Consider the following 21,418-nt stretch of genomic DNA (forward strand, 5'->3'; position numbering starts at 1 on the left):
CATGAAAGCTACAGTTAAAGTGAAAGACTCAGGAGCCCTTCCCAGATCCTGGATCTAGCCATCTATCCTGGCTACCTCGCACCTGTATGTCAGGATGAAATCCAAGTGTGAACCACCCCATCGTTTGAATCCATGTTGCTATTGTAAGAAAGCTCAGGCATGTAGGCAGGGAGGGAGCCACAGGATGACAGGACACTCAGATGGATCAACCAGGGGGATGAGGAATCTGAAACACACCCAGGAAGAGCTGCTCCCCTGCTTAGACTCAGCCAAAGAAATGGTGTGGTGCCTTGCCCAACACCCTCTAATACAGCCTGGTCTGTTCTGCAAGTAAAAATTATTGGGCTGCACGTCTTCAAAAATGTCATTTCACTCCTGATTGTTACAAATCCTTTTCTAATAGTTTGCTGATTTTGCTGATCTTATGGCAACAGCTTAGTCTCTGAAATGTTGGAAGGCTAATGGGCAAAAAAGAGATACAACTGGGTCTTCATATTTTCTTGGTACTGTTCAAGAAGATGTAGGATTTGTCCTTCATTATTACAGCACAGCTTTATTCCAGGTGGTGTCCAGACTCTTAAGTAGCATCTCTTAGGAGAGGGAAATGTCCTTAGTCATGTATCGAAATCTTCAGAGCTATGGGAAAATATTTCTTAGTGCTGCATGGCTTCTTACATGAAGTTTAAGGGTTAGGGGTTTTTTGGTCCTTTTCCTTAGAATTCATAGCCATAATCCAATTTGGCCCCAGTTCTACTAAGAACACTGAACACCATCCATAAGGACTGCATAATTTTGGGGTCCAAAAACATCTCACATCTGCTTCACTATTTTGGGGGTTCCTTTCAGCCCACCCAGCCCAGCAATCGAAGTCCAAAAGACTCACGGAGTAGAGAAAAGAAAGAGTTATATCTGCAGCTACCCTAAAGCCTCAAAGGTATCCACTTGAAACAAAACTAGCTGTCTCTGAGTCAGTTTACTATCCCAGCCATGTCCTCATGCCTCTACCCATCTCTGCATACATCACCCCACCACCATGCACCAGTGAACCTCTCCAACATTGCAAATCTTAAAAAGAAACATCTACCTTCCAAGATGACCACATACCCACCAACCATTCTCTGCTCTGTGCCTCGTAATACTGTGAGTGCAGCACGAGTGTGGAACAAGAACACTGTGTTTCTAAGCAATTTGTCAAATAATTAAATTATGCACACAATAACTAGCTGGCTCAATTATATTAGCCAGTCTCCATCATGTAATATAATTTCTAGTGGCTGTTTAGGCACTAATAGCCTCAGATCTTTTTAACTGTGTCTGATGCCAGCTGCGGTCTGCATGACATGTTTCTGTGCCAAGTCAAACCCCTTGAATGGAAAATTCATGGCTCGGTTTCCAAGGCCCTATTCCTTGTGGAAGTTCTAAAATGCCATTTTCCATAAGGATGCCTCCACCACTGAATATTAGTGAATTTCCACTTAAGTAAATAAAAAGCTCTGTTTGGTTTGCTTTTGCTTTTTTGCAATTTAATGACATAAACCAAAAATCCTTCATCACAATAGGCTTGTATGTTGAGATGCTATAACACTGTTTCTAGGAACACCAAATAAATACACAGCCTTTTTGGCAGACCATACAGGTATTTGAAGGTCTTTTCCCTTTCCTCCTATGAGGATATTTTCTTCCTTTCTCAACTATCATAAGCCTTCCCTCCTTCTTTCCGTGACTCTGCTACCTTTAAAAGAAAAGAAGCAAATCCCCAAAATAAAACAAGTGGGGTGACTCAGAAACACCGCTTATAAAGGTGCTTTTCTTCCCAAACCCATGTTTCTAATGACACCTGACATACTATTCCATAAGCAATGCTGGAAAGAGGCTTCCTTCCAGATGACTAATTTGAGATGGTTTTTCAGTAAGTGGGATTGCAGCAGTCAGACACATCATCTCCACAGCTAAGCCTTCATCACCAACGTGCTGCCATCTTCCATTGCATCATGCAAAGCCTTGGCAGTGACATTTCCTCCAGCCACTTCATGTAGGACGTGACAATGGATGCCTCAGCTCATCAAGGGCTCTTTTAAAATGCATTAACATGCATACAAGATAAATCAAGTCATCAATAAAATGTGTCATTGCCTACCCTTTGCCTGCCAAGACTCAACCTCTGAAGAGTCTCAGATATACAAAATCTTCTCTTCCTCTTGATCCCTCATATTGGACTTGATGCAGGGAAAGCATTAGGAGCCCTGAGTAAGGACGGGTTCAGGAATTAGCACATGGCAACAGACCTCCTTTGACTCAGGTCCAGCTCTACAGCTTGCTCCCTAAAAGTACTCACAGGAACTCCAGCAAGATCCACCCAAACCTGGAAGCATCTAAGTCCCCAAAAGCTTGACCTTCTCTGTGCCCGTTGTATGCAAAACCACTCCAGCACCAGCACCATCCCACTGCCAAGGATCAAGCCAGTGCTAAGGAAAAGCTGAGGTCTGTTTGATTTATGAAATTACTTTCTTACACAGGCAGGGCAATTTTCAAAGCAGATCTTTCAGACTTGAGCACTGATGTACTGGGCTAAGGCACAAAATGGCATTCCTCCAGGCACATTTTCATCTGTGTTTGCCTCAGACATTGCTTTCTTATATGTTCGTGACACTGTCATTTTCCTTGTCAACCATCAACAACAGAAGACAGGATTAAAGAATGCCCAGAACAACTTAAGCTGTTTGTATGCCGGGGCACAAGATTGTCTTTTCCCTACCACTCCCCAGTCCTACAGAATTCTTAGGTAAAATGAAAGTGAAGGTCAAGCTTGCACAAATTAAAACGCCTTTGATCAGTGCACCCTTGTGGTTGCAAAAAACCCCAACAAAATGAATTAAATTGGAAGTTTGTTCCTTCAGGAAGGTCAACATATTCACATGCATTTCAGCATCAATGTTTACCACCACGGGTCAGGAAATAAAGCTAATAAGATGGCAGTATTCATGGTCCAGTACACCCATTTCTCTTAAAAAAAAAACCTGTTCTTATTATGTGGGTGCTTCATACAAGGACAAAGTGAGGACTTGGTGAGCAAAGTGTCCCCTGGGTAACTTAAGAATTAAAAGCCTTTACATTTTTAATTAGAAATGTGAAGCTTTATAGCTGCAAACAACTTACAAATGCTACTCTTTAAAAAACAAACAAAAATGAATAATCTAGCTGATTATGATGCCTTCAAAGGCATGAGGCCAGTTCCATTAGTTGTGGATCTGACCCAACAGGCTTAATACATCTGCAAGTACTAACAAGAGGGAGCTCAGGTCTATTTAACATTCAATCAGTGGCTTGTGTTGCTTTATAAATAGATAGAATAAAACATTACATGGAAAAAAAAAAAAAAAGTATGAGTGAAGCATTTCACTTCCCTGGTTATTGTATTTTTTAGCATTCTGTGGTTTGGCTACAAGACTCAAAATGCACTTCACCACAGCCCACAAAACTTTGCCTTTTCTTCGGTCAGCTGCAAATGCTTTTCTCCCCCACCCCATTTGGTCCCTTTTGCTATAAGAACCAAACTAGCATTAAGCATATTTCATTCCACCTCACCTGCTGACAAGAAAATTACCCAACAAATAGGGTTTACTGTGGGGTGACAGAGGTGCCAGAACGAAACATGCGTTGTGTTGTTGGGAGACAAAGATGCAGTGTAAGAATCATTCAGACTAAATCTAAACTGCAATTACATTTTGTAATTAGCAGAATGAGTATCTCCATGCAGTCATTTATAAAAGTCTTTTTCAAGCATTCTGTACAAAGCAAAGGGTCTGTTGAGCCTTCTACCCTTTAACTCCTATCTTTCTCCCATATATCATGGTTTGGGATTCAGCAGGTCTATCCCACAAGCCCTTAGATGTATTCTCTGTGACTTCCATTTTTAGACATTTTCTGCATAGCAATTAACTTTCTTCTTCTCTCCAAGTATCAGTTAAAGGAAAAAACAACCCTGAACAAATCTCTGCAGCTGATTGCTCTCTCAGTGCTCACAGATGGCAAAAACAAAATGTATTTGTGGTGGGGTTTCTGACTTTGCAAAAGAGTATGTGTGTGTGTTTCTGTAAAAAAGAATATAAAACAAGAATATACTTTAAGGAATAATCCATTTCATATAAAAGCCATGTCATTTTGGGGGTTTTTTTTTGCTTTGCTAGGTGGGCCCTAAGCCAGTTATACAGAGCATTCTAGTTAAATCAAAATATACTTTTCCTCTGTGTGTTTTAGACATGGAAACTCTTTGTGACTTTACCAGAAAGCCAGGTATTAGCAGGGAACTCACAAAAACCACAGACTTTTACCCAGACAGGGGAAACCTTATGCAGTTTATAGCACCATACCTGGGGATGCGATCAGGAATATCTGTTTTCTGGCAGCTGAACCACAAAGCCACATTTGATTCATCCTCAAAGCTCCGAATTGTCACTGATGATCACAAATGGCTCTATCAATCTACCTTCATGCAAGCTGCGAGACCAGCTAGGACAGATATGACCAATCCTCTTCTCTTCCCATTTACAGCCAGAGGAGAAGAATGATTTCTGAGCTCAGACAGAAAGATGATGAGCAACATTTCTCAATTCCTTTCATGCATACCAAAAGTAAGAGTCTGAATCCATGCAGGTGTTAGTCTGCATCAGATATAAGTAGACTCAAACCCAGGCAGGGCTTGGCAGTGGGTTTTTGAGAAAGGAGAACCTGTGATCCTCCGCATTGCAGTGGAAAATATTCATTTCCAAAGACAAGGCAAAGGTTGGGCTCCAAAAACAAGTCACTGCATCCCTGCAGGGAGAAGACTTAGGTGTAGCGAGAGCTGCCTCACACCCCTGCAAGAAGAACATGCCCTCTGCATCTGAGCCCACTGGGAAAGGAGATTGCCTGATAGTAGCTTAAAACCCCCAAAGGGGGTGAATAAGCCTCCACATCCACGACTCTTACCTGCAGAAAGAAACTGATCAAGACCTGCTAACCACTTACCTCCACAAGCATACAGCCCAGGACTTTCCTCCAAATGGTAATGCCTGTCAAGTGAAGATCCTTTCACTGCAAGAGTACCAGGGGGTTCAATGGGTCAGATTCTAGTGGTGTAAGCAGAGGAAGCATCTTCCATTTCAGCAAAGCTGTCACCAACAGGAAATCAAGCCCTGGCCCTACCCCAGACAAAATCTTTCTTAACTGGGAGCCAAGCATTTCAGATACTGGCTTGTTTTAGATAATGAACAATTGTTGCATCAATGCCTGTTTTGTAGGGTGTGGCTGAAGACTGATTTTGTTCAAAGTCTTTCACATTAGGTCAGAGGAAAATAATTGTTTCAATATGAGCATTTCAATAACAGAAACATTTGAATGGGTTCCACTATATTTTAAGAACCTGATGAAAAATGTGGTGAATAACTACATCCACTAGTTACTGGATCTGCATGTCTCAGAGCAGTTTCAGAGTGGAGGGATGAGAGGGCTGATCTAATAATAAGAAATATATTGTCATTGCATACTCAAGAGGACTGGAATACACAGCCAATGACTCTGAAAATGGACCTTGCCAACTTGTAGCAAGAGTGAAGCTCCCAGTCTTCTTCAGTGAAGTAATGCTCAATACTTGAAAATGATTTTCCCAGGTAGATAAATTGCTCATAAGGAAACATCTGAAATATCTCAGTTTCTCCCCCATACACCCACTCCCAACTTGTTCTGTTAAAGACAAGAACATAGTTTAATTATTCCAGCTCTGAAAGACCAAACTTCAGCTTTCTCAAGAAAATGATCCATGAAAAGGGAAGAACTGTGGAAGCCTTGAGAAGTCAGATAACCATGGTAGGTAACTATCACCTAACTCATTAAATCATTGTCTCTCTGAAAAGGCAGTATCAAGTAGCTCTATGGCATTTAGTGATAACAGAGCTCAAACTGGTTGCACATGAACTTAACTGTAATAAAGAGAGCAATTTGCACAACTCAGTAATGAGTGCCAATCCGATGCTCCATGTTGTACAACTCCACTGAAAGGCCACTCTAGTACCTTTTCTGGTGCTATTTGGATCTAGAAAACTCTGGGCAAACTCAGGGCTAGAACAAGTCTACTTGAACTCACTGGGTCTGGTTGGATGAAGCACAAAAGCCTGAAGCACAAAAGCACTGCTCTCCAGCTTGTTTCTTCTTAAGCAGGGCGCTGATGTCTTGAACACAAGCTCAGCTAAGTGACAGTCAAGAAAATGGGTAGAAATCCACTCCACCTTAAAAATGCTTCTTGTTGGTTTCTGTGTTATCTTGACTGGTTGGAAGACAAAAGGAATCACTGGAAACCCTATCCTCCAGAAGTAACAGGACTTCATTCAAAGGATAGTCTGCTTGAAAAGCAAAAGAGCATTTGATCTCATTTCAGTACTGACAGAAAGAAATAAGGGCAGAAACTCAAGGGAATTATGATGCTTACATAAGAGAGATTGTTCTTAAAAGCTGTAACATAGGAAAACGTAGGAAAAAGAAGCAGTAAGGCCTACCTCAAATGCAAAAGGTTAGATTTGTTGTCCCACAAAGGAACATGACAAATAGAGTCATTACATTTGCATACCTTTTCTAATGCACCTTGCTGTCGCCAGTGGATGGCAAAGCATGGTAACATGAGCTACCTTCAAAGCATGCAAAATGGAAAGCAAACAGCAGACACCATTCCCTTCCAGACTCGGAAACCTTGGTATACATCATTACTGCAAAATAAGATCTCTGGATTTCATAAAACTTCTTAGAGGGACACACACCAAAGGCATAAACAGTATGGAGAAGGCAAGGTCTATAAATCACTGCCAGTCAGCTTCAAAAAATGTTGTCATTGCTCCTCTGTGGAGGACTAAAACAATGGAAGAAATTTCTTTTATGTATGGATGACTCTACCATAGTATTATTTTAACACCATTTTCTTGTAACCCATCTACACACAACCATTTGAACATTTGCTATAAAGTACGTATGGGATGAGTCATCCAGCTGAAGAATAAGCCTAATTGGTCAGACTTCCAGGACACTGTGTGCTGAGCTATAAGAAATCATAATCTCATCTATTAGGAGATGTGACAAGTTGCAGAAGCTATCTAAAATTCCTGGAAGAGGTAGTGTGAAATAAGAACCGTTGCCTAGGGACAGTCTCTTCTATACGGTAATTAAAGAGCTCAGATCTGTGCTATTCTGGATGGATGAAAAATGTGCGTGCATAAGCTTAAATTCTGGCTCTGGCTTGCTCATGCGAGAAAGTTGTCTAATAATTCATTAGCCTCTTCAATAAAAGATACCCAAAAGGCAGAGCAAAGGGCATCTGGATTTGACTGCCATGTTCATACGGTCCCAGAGTTTCCCCAGGGATTTTGCTCTTCTGTATAATGCAGCTACATGACTCAGGAAAAAACCCAAGAACTTGGGAAGAGTTTCTTTCTCCCCTGAGAACATTCCCATACGAAGTGACCAGAAGCAGAGTGGAAAGAAAAGCACATCACAGACTGAAACAAAAATTTGAAACCTTGCAGAGAGGTTATTAGCACGGAGGAGAATTGCTCCTCATACACAGTTTAGTAGAGCTGTAGTAGCAAAATGGCTTCCTATGAAAACCCTTAAATTCAAGCATTGCTGTTGACTCACACTAGCTGTACATGCATTTCTCATATGGCTCTCGTATTTGAAAGCACTAAACCAATGGACCATCTACGCTTGGATGGACTATTGACCTTTCCCTTCATCATTTCTCTTGCAGAAATCAATGAGATTATTTACTTGCTTCTGCCAGTGTAGAACTACCAAGAGCCTGTCGCAAATATAGATGAATACCTGTAATTTTAATCAGCATGTTAGCAAGATGTTGTGGATGATACTTCCAATGCACCACATACTGGAAGGCTATACAAAGCAACCAGCCAGCAAAATAAAATCTGATGATCTCATTTTATATATATATATATATACATACATATTTAAAGCTTTTAAGTGTAGTCAAACTGAGATAATAAAAGTTAAGCATTTACTATGTTTTCCTCTTACAAAAAACAAAAGTACAGTGATTTCATCAGTACCAGATAATAGTCCTGCTCATTACCAGAGGGCAGTGTTTTTAATAACTTCACTAAAAATATGCACTGGTACAAAAATGTGCTGCAATTAAAAAAAAAATATTACAAAAGGTCATGAAATATTACCTATTATCTGAGCTCATTTTTGTCAGGAAATAATACTACAAACTTAATATGATACATGGAAGCCTTATGAAAAGCAGGCAGGGAGAAGCTTATAGTCTTATCCAGTATTAGACGAGAGGCTGAGTGATTAATAAGTTGACATTGAAGAGCAGAGAATGGAAACCATATGGACCTTAGGGAAAGGAAATAGCTTAAAAATGAAACTGTCATGCTGCCAGGCTGCATAGAAAGAGGCATCCCACAGCCATCCCCACCACGCAGCAAAGGGGAAAGCAGCTTAAGCCTCTGTCAGCACTGTGCACACAGCTGGAGCTCCAGCCCCCTTGAGCCTGCTGCTGTGCTGTCCTTGGACACACACGGGTGGGACCAATGGCAGAACCGCATCAAAAATAGGAAGGGGAGAGGAAAAAATACATTGAAATGAAAGGTTTGAATGCAACAGTAAGTTGGGTGTTTGAAGAATGGGAAAATTAAGACACACTATAGAAAGAGTAGGTGGAATGAGATTTATCCATGGCAGTGGATGAGCTATAACGGTACCTTATGCGCCTCCAGCATACCCAGTGTGTAAGGGTGAGATGCTCTTGACTGCTTTTTTAAGTAACAAGGCCAGATCTTTTGATGGGATTAAAATTTGGTGTTACACTAACATTACCACTGTTCAGGGCTGCAGAATTAAGTTCTAAATACCCAGTGAAGCACCATTACCTAAAACATCAACAATGCCATTTATTGCATGTCACAAGCCAACACATCACTGCCAGAAAACTCTGCATTTACTGTTGTTTCTCAGGCACATTGTGTCTGTTTCTGATTTGTACATTGCTCACACTGGAAAATGTCTGCTGCGGTTTCCAAGACTGGGGATTTAACTGTGGCTAATTCACTGTTTACTTTACAAGTGGTACCAACAGAGAGTCACTATTGGTGGTAAATAGGTAGTACGCATGCAATAACATCAGTGAAGAATCCAGTCAAAATCAGCAGCATGTAAGCCCCTGCTAAGTAACCTAGATCAAAACATGTGATGCCCACTGGAAAAAAAAAAACCCACCACCAAGAAGCTATAAACATTTATTCACAGACCTCTTAAGAATAAATGATGGATGAAAGAAGCAGAATTGTTTTTGTGAAATATACATTAGGTGTTTTCTGGAAAGAACAGAAACAGTGCCATTCTGTAATGCTGCATAAAAGAGTACCTAAACATTTCTCTTTCCAAGTTGAACAGGCTTTATCTAGTCTATCAAGAATAAATGGCAACAATTTTTCCTGGATCAAATTCCAATTATAAAAGTGATATTTTTCTTCATAATTATTAGAAATACTGATTGATGATAAACTTTTTTATTCCTTGTGAAACTAAGAACAACTGGGCCAAATGAAAGATTATTGGTTCCTTTCCTTGAGTCAATTCCTTAATTGTTAAGGATGATTCTATGACATGCTTTCACAAACATTTATAAACCCAATTCTAGCTTTTCAAGGAACAGGACTATATCTGGGCACTGCCCACTCCCTCCCTACTAAAATCATTGATATTTCCTCTGACTGGAAATGTGAAATCAGATCTCACATTTTTATCACACCCATGCCCTGTGTTTTAGGAAAAGCAGCATATTTTCTCAATGAAAAGGAAGAAAATACTAGCAGCTACATGCTTGGAGTCTAATTTTAGGAGGAACTGAGCCATACTAAGATGCTGCAGTCAACAGGAACTGAGGGACACTCAGTAATTCATGAGTTTCTTTTTATGTTTGAGTAAAACCTGACAAAAATTTCTCAAGGAAATATTTTTCATCAAAAAATTCCAATTCCTGTGAACCAAACCTGCTTACAGGACAGGATATGCTTGGGTACTTGTCTAATATCTCTTTTTTTTTTAAATACAATTTGAAATAGCTTTTAATCTATAATAATATAGTTATATACCAAAAAAATATCTTAGATATGAAAAGGGTTGTTTGACTAGAAGACAAAAGAACCTTTTAAAGTCAAAACAAACTTTCAAGCAACCTTCCCTGTGATTTTTGTTATCCTTTTTAAACACAAATGTTTGAGAAGCGAAATGATTCAATCTAGGTTTACTTTCCACCTGGGCTGGAAAATATTTTCCTAATTTTTCCTAAGTAGGAAAAGGAAAATATTTCCTACTTGAGATTTAGTTATGAAGGTATTTTCATGCCTGTCCTAAAGACAAAAGCTTTTTACTCATGCAGATAAACCTCTCTTTGACCCTAGTGATGAGTGGAGTGTTAAATTTGTTATGTCTTTACTGTCACTTTGATTCAGTTATTGTAAAGTGAATGGCATTTGCATCACAAGGCAGCAGAATAACCATTTCTTACCTTTAGCCTTTCTGTTACACCATCAGTGAAACTGACTGTGAATTCAGCAATTTTGGGCACTCTGAGTTTTCCTTTGTTCTTCTGGTCGGGCTGATACTCTGTTCGTGTTTTCACAATTACCTGGAAAATATCAACACTTATAAGGTTTCTCCACACATCTTTTTGTTATCTAAGCTTGTCTATACAAACCATTCCCTGGACCTACAAAAGTACCTTAGAACCACAAATTATCAGAAACTCATTATACCCTCAGGAAGTAAGAGAAACAAATAGCCAGGCAAACACAAAGATCTAGGACAGTGAGTTTAGCACACTGAGTCCTAAAATAGCTGACAGCAAAATGTTTGACACCTATTTTGTTTAGGACAAGGCATATAATGTTTATATCATATTCCACAGGCAGAACATGCAGAGTAACAGCCCATCCTAAAGAAGAGCCCTTGCTTACTAAAGCCCCATCCTAAAAACTTCCACTTACATAAATGTAAATTTTGGCCATTTGGTGTCGCATTTATTCAGGTTCCAGATTATCTGTATAAATCTTCTACTATCAGCTTGGGTTTTACCCAGAAGAAAACCATTTATTTGGGTTTTCCTCAGTTTCATTTGCTGACTAATCCAGGTTCTACTAATCTTATAAAAACAAGGTGTCTTACACTTTTAAAATGGCTTTTAAAAGGGTAAGGTCAAAATACCAAAATTGCACTGTCAATTTGCATTGAATTTATCTGTAATCTAGAATGACCCTAAATATTGTGGGTGAAATGCACAGCGCACAGAAAAGGTAACACATAATGCCAACTGCCACCAGGGGGTAAGCATCGGGGCTGTGCTCTGAAACTAACAACCCTTCAGAGGAGTGAGTGTATCCACCCCATTATACATAAGAATCTTAAAAGACTACCCACCTATGAGCCTGTATAGCTAAAGAGCATTGTGAGAGCTTGACAGCGTAGCTACACTATTGTACTCTAGCTGGAGAATGCATGAGAAGACAAAATGGCCCTAGCCATTCAGCACTAGCCAAGAGCCAGAACTCATCCCTAGACAGGAGGCCTGTGGCTGTAAGCACACACTGTGCTTCTGCACAGGATTCCCAACCAGGAATAAGGTCCACAAAACATACAGTGGTTTGGTGTGGTTTGCAAGGTTCTGGTATGTTAAGCACAAAAGGATAGAACATTGAAGTTCTCAACCCCAGGGCCAGCACTTCATCTTGCTGGCCTCCCATTTTGACAGCCGTCAGCCTTGCCAAGGTGAAAATTAAATACTCCAGGAGTGGTGACTGGTTCATGTGAGAGTGACAAGAGTGATCCTAAAGCTCTCTGTCAGAAACAAAAAGTCATGAGGGATTGAAAAAGATTAAGTGATGCACAAGGCTGAGTTGCCAGCTAATGAAGAACTTATTTCCAAATGAAGACAGCAAAGTCTGGTTTGGACCAGAGAAAACCCCAGGTATTTAATCCTCCTTCGCTTAATGCCATGTGAAAATCCGAGTGAGAGAAAACCAGCGAGGAGTCATAAGCCAATTTTCTGGATTCAAATGCAAATCATTAAAGACTGAATATTTACATCCTTCAGCAAATCCCTCTCAGCAATATTTATTACAGTAGCATTTGCAACATTAAGACTTGGGAAGAAGAGAGGATAAAAAGCCACCAAAATATATTTATTTGTATTAGCATTTTGGAACTCGGGATTTCTGATGACACGACATACATGCTACGAAATGACACATAAGGACAAGCTTGATTCAGTGGGTTTGGGATGAACCCTAATCCTACTCTGAATCTGGTATTGAATAAAGCCCCACTGTGCACTGAGATGACAAATAAAGCAAAGCTCTCTCTCCAGCCACGACAAACTGGCTCAGCTCTGAGTTATAAACAAGGAGTAACCTCATTTTCTCACTCAAAAGGAGGCAAATGCACTCAGGCCTCCATGCAGCCGGCCCCCAATCTTCTTGCTGCCCTTTTGTAAACCCAGTACAGCAAACCACAGAGTGTCAGCCATCAACACCTGCCAACCAGTGTTCAGAAATTGCACTCATTCTGCTTTCAGACCGACCAGTCGCAGTATCCAATTCTCCCAAAATCATGCTTCCTGCTTGATATGTTAGCCACAGACAAAATTTTTATGTGCATATGAGGGCTTTTCCACAGACTCTGATGTTGGCTCTTGATGATGGACCATGAAGCCAGAATAGAATAAAATAAAAATAAATTAAAAGCCTTACTTGTGTCTAGATATAACTGAATTTTCTTCCATTCTTTGTCATCAACACCAGCTTTCTTACAGGTATTTTTTAGCTGCTGTTTCATTCAACCAGTATCCTATAAGCAGGAAAGTTTGACTTATGCTGTCTACAGGGATACAGCATGAGACTGAAAATAAACCAGAAGGCATCAGATTCAAGTCCAGTGGCAATGTCTATCACGTCTGTGAATAAATAAGCTCAGTCCCCAGCCAGATCAGAAGCTACTGAAACACAACTCCCTGGCGGTTCCAGCAGTGAGATATGTGTGCACAGAGCCATAGTCATCCTGCTGGACAGTGTTTTGCAAAGAAACTTGCAGTGGTATCAAAAAAGCTTTAGTAGAGCAGGTAAGAAGTACCTTTGCTAAATGCCTTTTGGCATCGCAACAGCTAAATATCTGCTCTCCAGAAGTATCTTTGTCAGGCACATGGTGGAATTACTTGGCAGAAGAAAGCCAGGGCAACCAGTAAGGTCTCCTCTTTGAAAGAAAGCACAGAAATAAAATGACAATGGACAGACAGAAAACCATAGTGTGTGGGTAGCATTCAATATTGTCGCAGTAACGATAAAAAATGCTGTTTTGCTGAGGGCACGATGTGCACATACAGAAGAAAAGAGCTACAGTTCAGTCCCCTACAGTCTAAATAAATAAGCCTGCACAAGGATCCCACTTTTGCAGCCATTCACCCCCTCTCCATCCAACAAGCTGCCATCAGGATGCCCACGCAAAGGCTTCTGGAAATTGAGTTGTGTTCATCACAACCCTCCAGCCTCCTGCACTAGTGAGACCACCCCTGGCAGTACCCAGGGACAGGAGCGAGCATTGTCAGATGGTAATACAGGGATACACACACCCCACATACACAGGGCTTTTGGCAGAGCATTTGCTACATTGACAGCCTCCCATGCATGTGTCAGATGTGTCTCTAAGCAAGTTTAAATGAGAGCTGATCAAAAGAACTTCTCAAAATACAAAGAGTAATCTAAGTGCAAATTTAGAAAAGGAACAGCTAATCTTATATATGTATCATTATTGGGTGTTTGCTATTTTGGTTGGTTGTTCTGTTTTCATTTTACAGTTTTCTGATTTTGGAATGCAGGTTTGCCTCCTCCCTCCGCACCCCGCATTCCCTGCCATCACTCCGATTTCACCTTTTCTTTCCATTTTGTCATTGTGAAAAAATTCCTGGCAGTAAAATCTTCCAGAAATTCTAACCAAATTGCTGTTGGATGTACAGTAATAAAAACCCCACTGGCTCCACAGTCAGTGCAATGATCAGCATTCATTTATCACCGGCTGCCCCAGAGCAATTCGATCAGAGCCCAGGATCCCACTGTTTCAATGCAAACAAGGTACATTCATCTCACACCATGACAGGTTTCCTGGGAGAGCTACTGGTGTTTATTACAAACCACAGCCAACAGAATGATCCCCATTCCCTCTTCTTGTTCGTTTTGCAGCTTTGCTGACTTCAGTAGAGTTATTCTTGATTGAAACTGCAAAAAGGAGTGTAAAATTGGGGTCCTGTGCAGACTGCAATTCCAAGCAAGCTCAAGTGAAAGAAATGCCCATCTCCTCATTCCCTTCTCTGCAATGCTGTTAAGGTGGAAATGAACTGCTGTAACTCCCAGAGCTGGCAGCAATTCTTAGCTGTGCTCTGGCCTTCTGAGTTCAGACAATAAATGCAGACAAATGCAGTGCTTAAACGGACAAATAGTCTCTTGCATACTCCTAAAAGGAAAACAATTCTTCCCCTTTCTACCCCCACTGCAGAAACACCATTCTGCCTATTCTCTGCACTTGCATTCTTGAGCTCTCACCTCCTCCTGCTTGCTCCCTAACTCATACTCCTCACGGTGAGAAGGGTCTGTCTGTTTTAGGTTGGCATCCCTAAACATGAACTTACAAGAGTAGGGGATTGTTATTATTATTATTCGTCTCATGAAGCAACCTGCACACCTACAAAATGAATACTTAAAAGCAAGAACAGCCCCATCAGCTTTTTGGATTGTCTGAGCCTTTCCAGTTGCTGGATAAATACCCTTTGAACTTTTTTGGATACTAGTCAGCCTTTGTGTTTCATCATCCCTGATCCAGAACCATCTTATGCCTGTGCCTCACTTTGTGTGTTCCGATGGTCCACCAAAGACAGCTATCTCCCTGCCAGCTTAGGCCAGGCTATCTGCAGTCCTTTGAAGTCTATACTGTAGATGGAGCTAGATGAACACTAGCTTGGGGGATCTCCATGCAAATTATGTTGCTGCTGTGACCTCTTCTTGAGTGGCACGGTTTAATGTGAGGTGTCCCTGTCCCTGACAGGGGGGTTGGAACTAGATGATCTTAAGGTCCTTTCCAACCCTAACTGTTCTATGATTCTATGATTTCCCAGAGACCCTCCACCTTTAACTTGCAGAAAGACTGTGCTGCTCATGGCAGATGCAATAAAGAGGACACAAATAAATAACCCTTCTTCATTTCATATCTGACATAAAATCATTCTTTGAAAGTTGCTTCTTAGATTAAGTTTGCAAACTGATTGTAAGAATACAGGAAGAGATAAAAGTGCTTCCATGCACCAGTGAAAAGACATCTAATTAGAGGAATCCACACTGCAGTCCTTGAAGCTTCTTCTGTAACCAAATTTATCTAGCATTTTCTACTTGTTAACTTCCAGTTCAGCAAAGCACTTAAGCATGTGAGTAGTGCTATTAACATCAAGGGGATGTTAGTCAGATATTTGAAGTTAAGTGTGCATTTAAGAGCTTTGGACAGATCAGAACTTAAACTGGCTTCAATCACCTTCTCAAAGCCAGTTATAACCCTGATGCTTAGGGCTCCTGTGCTATTCTTCTGCATGATGGCTCAAAGCACTTTACAGACCAGCATGACCCCAGTATTTCCATAATACTGGTGGAGTACTATGGGAATATACTATAAAAAAGGAGAGAGAAAAGGGGTTTAGTATGTGCTGAGTCACACCAGCAACTGGTGATTGTGTCACGAAGACAGAACACTGCTTGCTACTATTCACAGTGCACCATGTTTTCTCAGGTTTTCATTAACTGAATGCTAATAGTATCTCCAGCACATTCTCCATACAAATGTAACATTCTTGGGATTAAAGGGCAGAAAGATACGGCTGGGGTGGGTAGGAATTCAGATGCTGTATAGAAAATAGCAGCTTTCTGCAGAATTGACATCCTCATTGACCCTAGGTTAGCAGTTGTAACAACAACATTCTCCATGTCTTGAAAGGGTTTACTTTTTATTCTTTCTTGCATCTTCTGGTTCCTCATTCCAATCCCTCAAATACTTTCCTGCAAAAGCTCAGTAGCAGCCAATGGCGAATGGCCTGTAAAAGTTCTAAAAACCCAAACACAGTGGGACAACAAGCCATATTTATCATGCTGCTCCACACAAACAAGATTTTTCTAATGGTGCTGTTTGCTAATACATTTATTGAGTCCTAAACCTAAATGCACTTATTATTCTTGGCTTATTGCTAGTGACACCACTGGAATCAATAGGAAAGCTTTCCTCGGCTTTAATGAATGCAGGAACAGGCACCTTTTCTGTAGTGATGCTTTGGAAAATTATAGGTGTTCTGAGGTGAGAAACAACAGATAAGAGTCTGTGTACACCAGCAGGAAATCTATCCTCAGCAACCTTGAGAAAGTAAACAGTAGGGGAGTGATGGGAAAACTAGAGATTTTGGATGCTGAAAGAAAAAAGAAAGCAAGCTTTTAACCAAGTGGATTATATTAAAAGCATTTGCTTTGAGAAGGAAGGATCAGAGCAGACGTGAAATGTGACAAATGGAAAAATATCACATTAAGCGTGGAACCTTAAAAAGGATTTTCCTGCAGTGCGATGAAGTAAGTGTTTCAGAAAATGAACTGATATGAATTCTGAGTCTTGCCTCCAACTGGCTAAATGTAACATCATTTATTGCCACTTTATATTTGTGTTTGAGCTCTATGGTTTTCCCTGAAGAAATGAGTAATAATATTTAACATAACTGGCATTGTGAAAGCTATAAATTATTCATTTAGCAAAGGACATGCAGCCCTGCTGTAACTCCCACTTCACTGCCATGGTGCATGTAATATATTGTGGTTCAGGTGCTGCAAAGTGCAAACCATAAAAATTTAAAATACTACTTCCCAGGATTATTAATAATGAAGAGTCTCTCACTCGGAGTGGCTGTCAGATTGACAGAAGAGATAAACAAAATGTGTTTCTCCTACTAAGGAAAAAGGTTTCTTCCAGGTTCAAAGATGGACTTTGTAGTCCCACAAAATGGTTGTAACACCCCTTCAGTTTCCATGTAAATTAGTCATGCTCACTCTTAAATGAAAATGAGACTCTGGGCTTCATTCCTTTCCATGCCTTTCTTCATTCCTTGCAGAGATAGAACAGAAATTAGAAACTTACACATCATTATTTCCTTTGCCTTCATCACCCAACTGAGCATCAAGAGCTGAGAAAGACCTTAGACCACGTCCCAGCTGTAGCATGCTGTCCAGGTTACTGATGATAGCAAGATGGTGACCCTCAGACTTGGCACTAAATCTGCTGTGACTGAGCTGGTTTCTATGCTTATGTGCTACAAGCCAAGGGATGGCTAAAATTCACCACCTGCTCACATACAAAATTCTCCAGTGACCTACAAGCTCTAATCCTCATACACTGCCAGCTTCAAAGAGCAAATGAGATGTGCACATTGCCAACAATAGCTGAAGTGAAAATACCCAGCAGTAAAAGAGTATAGGAAAAGAGATGGAAAAATCATGGTTTAGGGCTTAAAACAATCTCTTTCTTTGCAGGCTTAGGATGAAACACTGATAGACACGAGCATCTCCATGCCTACTGTAGTATCCGCATACCTACTGTAGCATCTAATGCACCTCCTTCTAACTCTTGCACTAGCTACTGCTAGAAACAGGACGCACTGGACTGGGTGGACCAGTAATCTCAGACTACCTGGCCATCACCATGCTGCAAATGCTCAGATTTTTAGACAATTAGGTATTTTAGAACTTTCCCAAATAATGATGACTATGTCGATTCCAGGGGAGAGGCAGCTATGTTTCCAAATCTATAGGATGACCACATCTCAACAGGCAGACTTCCCAGAGATTAATATTAAAATAAGCATTAGGGGTGTATGTAATGGTGGTCCCCATGGAATCTTAGTCACTATTTGAACACATAAAATGCCTGAAATATTAAGCAGCAAAAAGAAAACAAAAAGGAAAATTCAAGAAAAGGATGCCCTGGGATCAAATCCATAGTCAATGGAGAAAGCCACAGTCAGAAATTCTACTTTCCCCCCCCTGTTTTAGCTCATCTAATGGGTGTTGTGCTGGAAATGAGTTTCACAGAGGGTGGTAGGAAAAAAGTGGTCTCCTGAGTGAGTGCCAAGAGGGTATTCCAGGCAGAAGGAACATCACAAAAGGACAAAGACAGCAAACATAATCAGCCCTGGCATCACCAATGAAAGGCAGCGCAGAATATAAAGGCTGCACTGGAAGCTGAAAACAGCTGAGGAGAGAAAGGCATAGCTCACAAGCACAAAATGAGCTTGAAAATTATCCAGCTAAGTCTCCCTACAAATCCCTAGGTGACCATAACCATCAGGAACCCACAGGAGGCTTTGAAGGGGTGGCAGAAATGGATTTCAGTAGGTTCAGCCAGCAGAGAGTATAGCAAAGCAGACAAAAGAATCAATCACACAGCTGTAGTGATGGTAAATTGGCCAGGGTAAATTAGCAGAGCTCCATTGATCTAAACTACACTGATTTACACTAGACAAGAATCCTGGGCAGTCTTACTTTCCGGACCAGTAAGTAACTGGTATATGGGGTTCACTTCATGGTCTTGCTGAAGCAATTTCTACTTTCAGCAATGGGCTTTTATGTTAGGAAAAAAAAAATAGATTACAACAGACTTAACCAAACATCTATATCCTAATAGACTTTTCCTGTGTCCATTTCTGCTGTTTCTGCAGAACACAGCTCTAATTCTAGTGCAGACAATACTGGGGTTAAGAGAGGCAATGGAGCTCACAAAACCAGGCACAAGCTAGCTTTAAAACCACCTAATTCAGGCACTGATAGCAGTGAAGTATAGAAGAGAAAATTTCTCCACAGGCTACACAAATCCCAAGATTTTATCTGGTGAAGATCTGCAGCAGCCACGCATTATCTGTATGCAAGGAAGGCAGTTGAATGCCACCCCAGGTGCCTGCAAAGGCTGCGAGCACATGCCTGGGTTGCAGTGCAGTCCTTGCTGTGAGCGGATAGCCTGTGGAAGGAGGTGTTCAGTGTGCTAGGGGAAGGATGGTCCCACAGCAGCTATATCCAAAGAGGAGCACTAACTGCCAAGACCCTTGAGCAGGGCTGCCCAAAGCGTGCAAACAAAATCAGAAAGGCTACCCCAGAAACCCCATACTGCCAGAGGGCGTGCTGCTGCAAGTATTTATTACAGCTTAATGAGCAGAGGCGATGTTTACATTCAAATACACATTTAGAGGACAAATGGATTTGCATAGTGCAGGAGGGGGGCATCACAGAACAGAAAGGCTCAGACTTTAGTATTCGTGGAGATTTGGCAGAGTATCCCAAGGGGAGAAAGGAAAGGATGGGGAAAGGCAGGACAACCTGCCCACCCCTTCATATTTGTAATGCTCTCTTGTTGTCGCTTTTTTAATGCGTGCTTTCTTTCTCTTTGCATCCTCCTCCCCCTTCTACTCTTCCTCCCTTCAACTGCCACAATTACTAGCCCTTCCCCATCTCTCCTTTTGCCGTTTGCTCCATCCCACCACATTCACCAGCAGCAGGAGCACAGCCACCTACCCCAGCTGCCTCAGCAGCCCCCCAGACAGAAGTAGGGGAGGCTGAGCTGCCTCTGGCCCCACCACGTGCAGCAGCACCCCAAAGCCACCTCCATGTTGCCTTCACAGCATGTGCCCTCAGGCTAGCTGCAGCCACCATGCACTGCTAGGCTTCGCAGGGGGAAGGCTGACATAGGTATTTCATCATGGAGCTGCAAGTAGTCCCCTAGGTACAAAAGCACTCATCCAGCATACTATTAATTATGCCTGCTCAGCTGGCCAGGACAAAACATTATTTTCTGTTAAGCCAATAGGGACAGGCTGTGAACACAAGGGACCCCCCTGATTTTCAGGAACTCTTGATTACTCTGTGTACAAGCATGGCCACGGCTACTCAGAGAGGGGTGAGGCCATGGAGGGAGAAAGGCAGGCGCATGGGTTGGGAAAAGCATTTGAAGAAAGCAGTTACGTCTGGTTTTCTTTCCTGGGCTGGATGGCAGGAATTTATCACCAGAGAAATTATTTCTCAAGCCTCCAGATGCATTCAAAATAAAGAACAATGGACCACATGATAAGCCTTCTGCAGCCTTCACCACAAGAGATGCTGGGTGTTTTTTTTCAGCCCTGACAATGGCTTTTATGCACTTTTGTGTTATGTAAAATTGGGATTTTTAGTGCCAGAACAGAGGCATTTCCTGCTGGAGCAAACTGAAGCAAGCCTATGAGACCAAAGGGTCCCCAGTCGTTGGTCTCATTTAAAATTTCAGTGAAGCAGTATGGTCCCTGGAAAGCTGCGTATCTTCTAGCATTATCATTGCAGAGACACGTAACAATTACAGCCAAAGCACTTTGTCTGTGCCTAGGAAAACAAGTGAACAGCCAGCCTTTTCCCCTTTGGTCCTAAAAGAAAAAAGACTTCTCTTTTTTTTTTGGCTTTTTGAATAAGAAGAAATGAAATTCAGAGGCATAAAAAGCCAGGTCAAAGGCTTGTCATTGGTGATGGCTATTGTTCCTCTTACACGGATGGATTCCAGAAAAAAAGCCACAGAAAAAACTTTAAAAGCATCTGGCTGCCTTCTGCAAATGCCGCCCCAGTGAGAGAATCAGAGGGTGAGGGAAATGCTTGAACATAGTCAATAAATACAAATACACTAAGCAGGCTTAGCACCCTAGGGGAGAAATTACTGTCCTGGGTACATTTCTCCCCTTGCAGCCATACAGCTGCTGGCAGAACGATGAGAATGCTGGTGCTGCAGGAGGAACAGAATGAGCCTTAGGAGGAACCATCCCCGTTTGGTGGAAAAAGAAATAGTCAGTTCAGTGGTCAATAATTTTAAATAAAGATTGCCAAATTCAAACCTCCTGAATTCCTGCCTGCATTTTCCCAACAGCATCAAGGTGGAAGTCAGAGGGAGCTGCTACGCACACAGCACTTTGCAAAACAAGCCTGTTAGGGAAGCATGCCCAAAAGGACAGCCAGTAAGTTTAAGAATACCTTTAAGAAAGTGTTTCCTCCCACTACTCCTACATCACTTCTTATAATGAAGGAGCTATCTGAAAAGAGATGTGCTCCAGGGATTAATCACATGAGCAAAAACTCCATTTTATATTCTTTCTCTGCATTCTTTCTGTGAAAGGGGAGCCAGAGACTGAAAACATTTGAAAGAGATGAATCTATGGTGAAACACCTACAGAGGTTAATACTGACAGTCACTTTGAGTGACTCTCAAGTGATCCTGCTATAAAACATCTTTAAATGAAGAAAAA

General features: G+C 41.3%; 1 protein-coding gene across 1 annotated transcript in view; it reads right to left on the bottom strand.

The window, feature by feature from the left end:
- NSG2 (neuronal vesicle trafficking associated 2) overlaps window positions 1–21,418 on the bottom strand; it is a 36,453-nt gene that overhangs the window by 11,273 nt on the left and 3,762 nt on the right. Inside the window, exon 3 of the mRNA XM_061360283.1 lies at window positions 10,559–10,678. Within this exon, the coding sequence (XP_061216267.1) occupies window positions 10,559–10,678 (120 nt within the window). The remainder of the gene's footprint in view (window positions 1–10,558; window positions 10,679–21,418) is intronic.

The sequence above is a fragment of the Neopsephotus bourkii genome, unplaced genomic scaffold (assembly GCF_033783945.1).
Source record: "Neopsephotus bourkii isolate Nb327-2 ecotype Australia unplaced genomic scaffold, CSIRO-AGI_Nbou_v1 NB_1016, whole genome shotgun sequence".
Classification (NCBI taxonomy): domain Eukaryota; kingdom Metazoa; phylum Chordata; class Aves; order Psittaciformes; family Psittacidae; genus Neopsephotus; species Neopsephotus bourkii.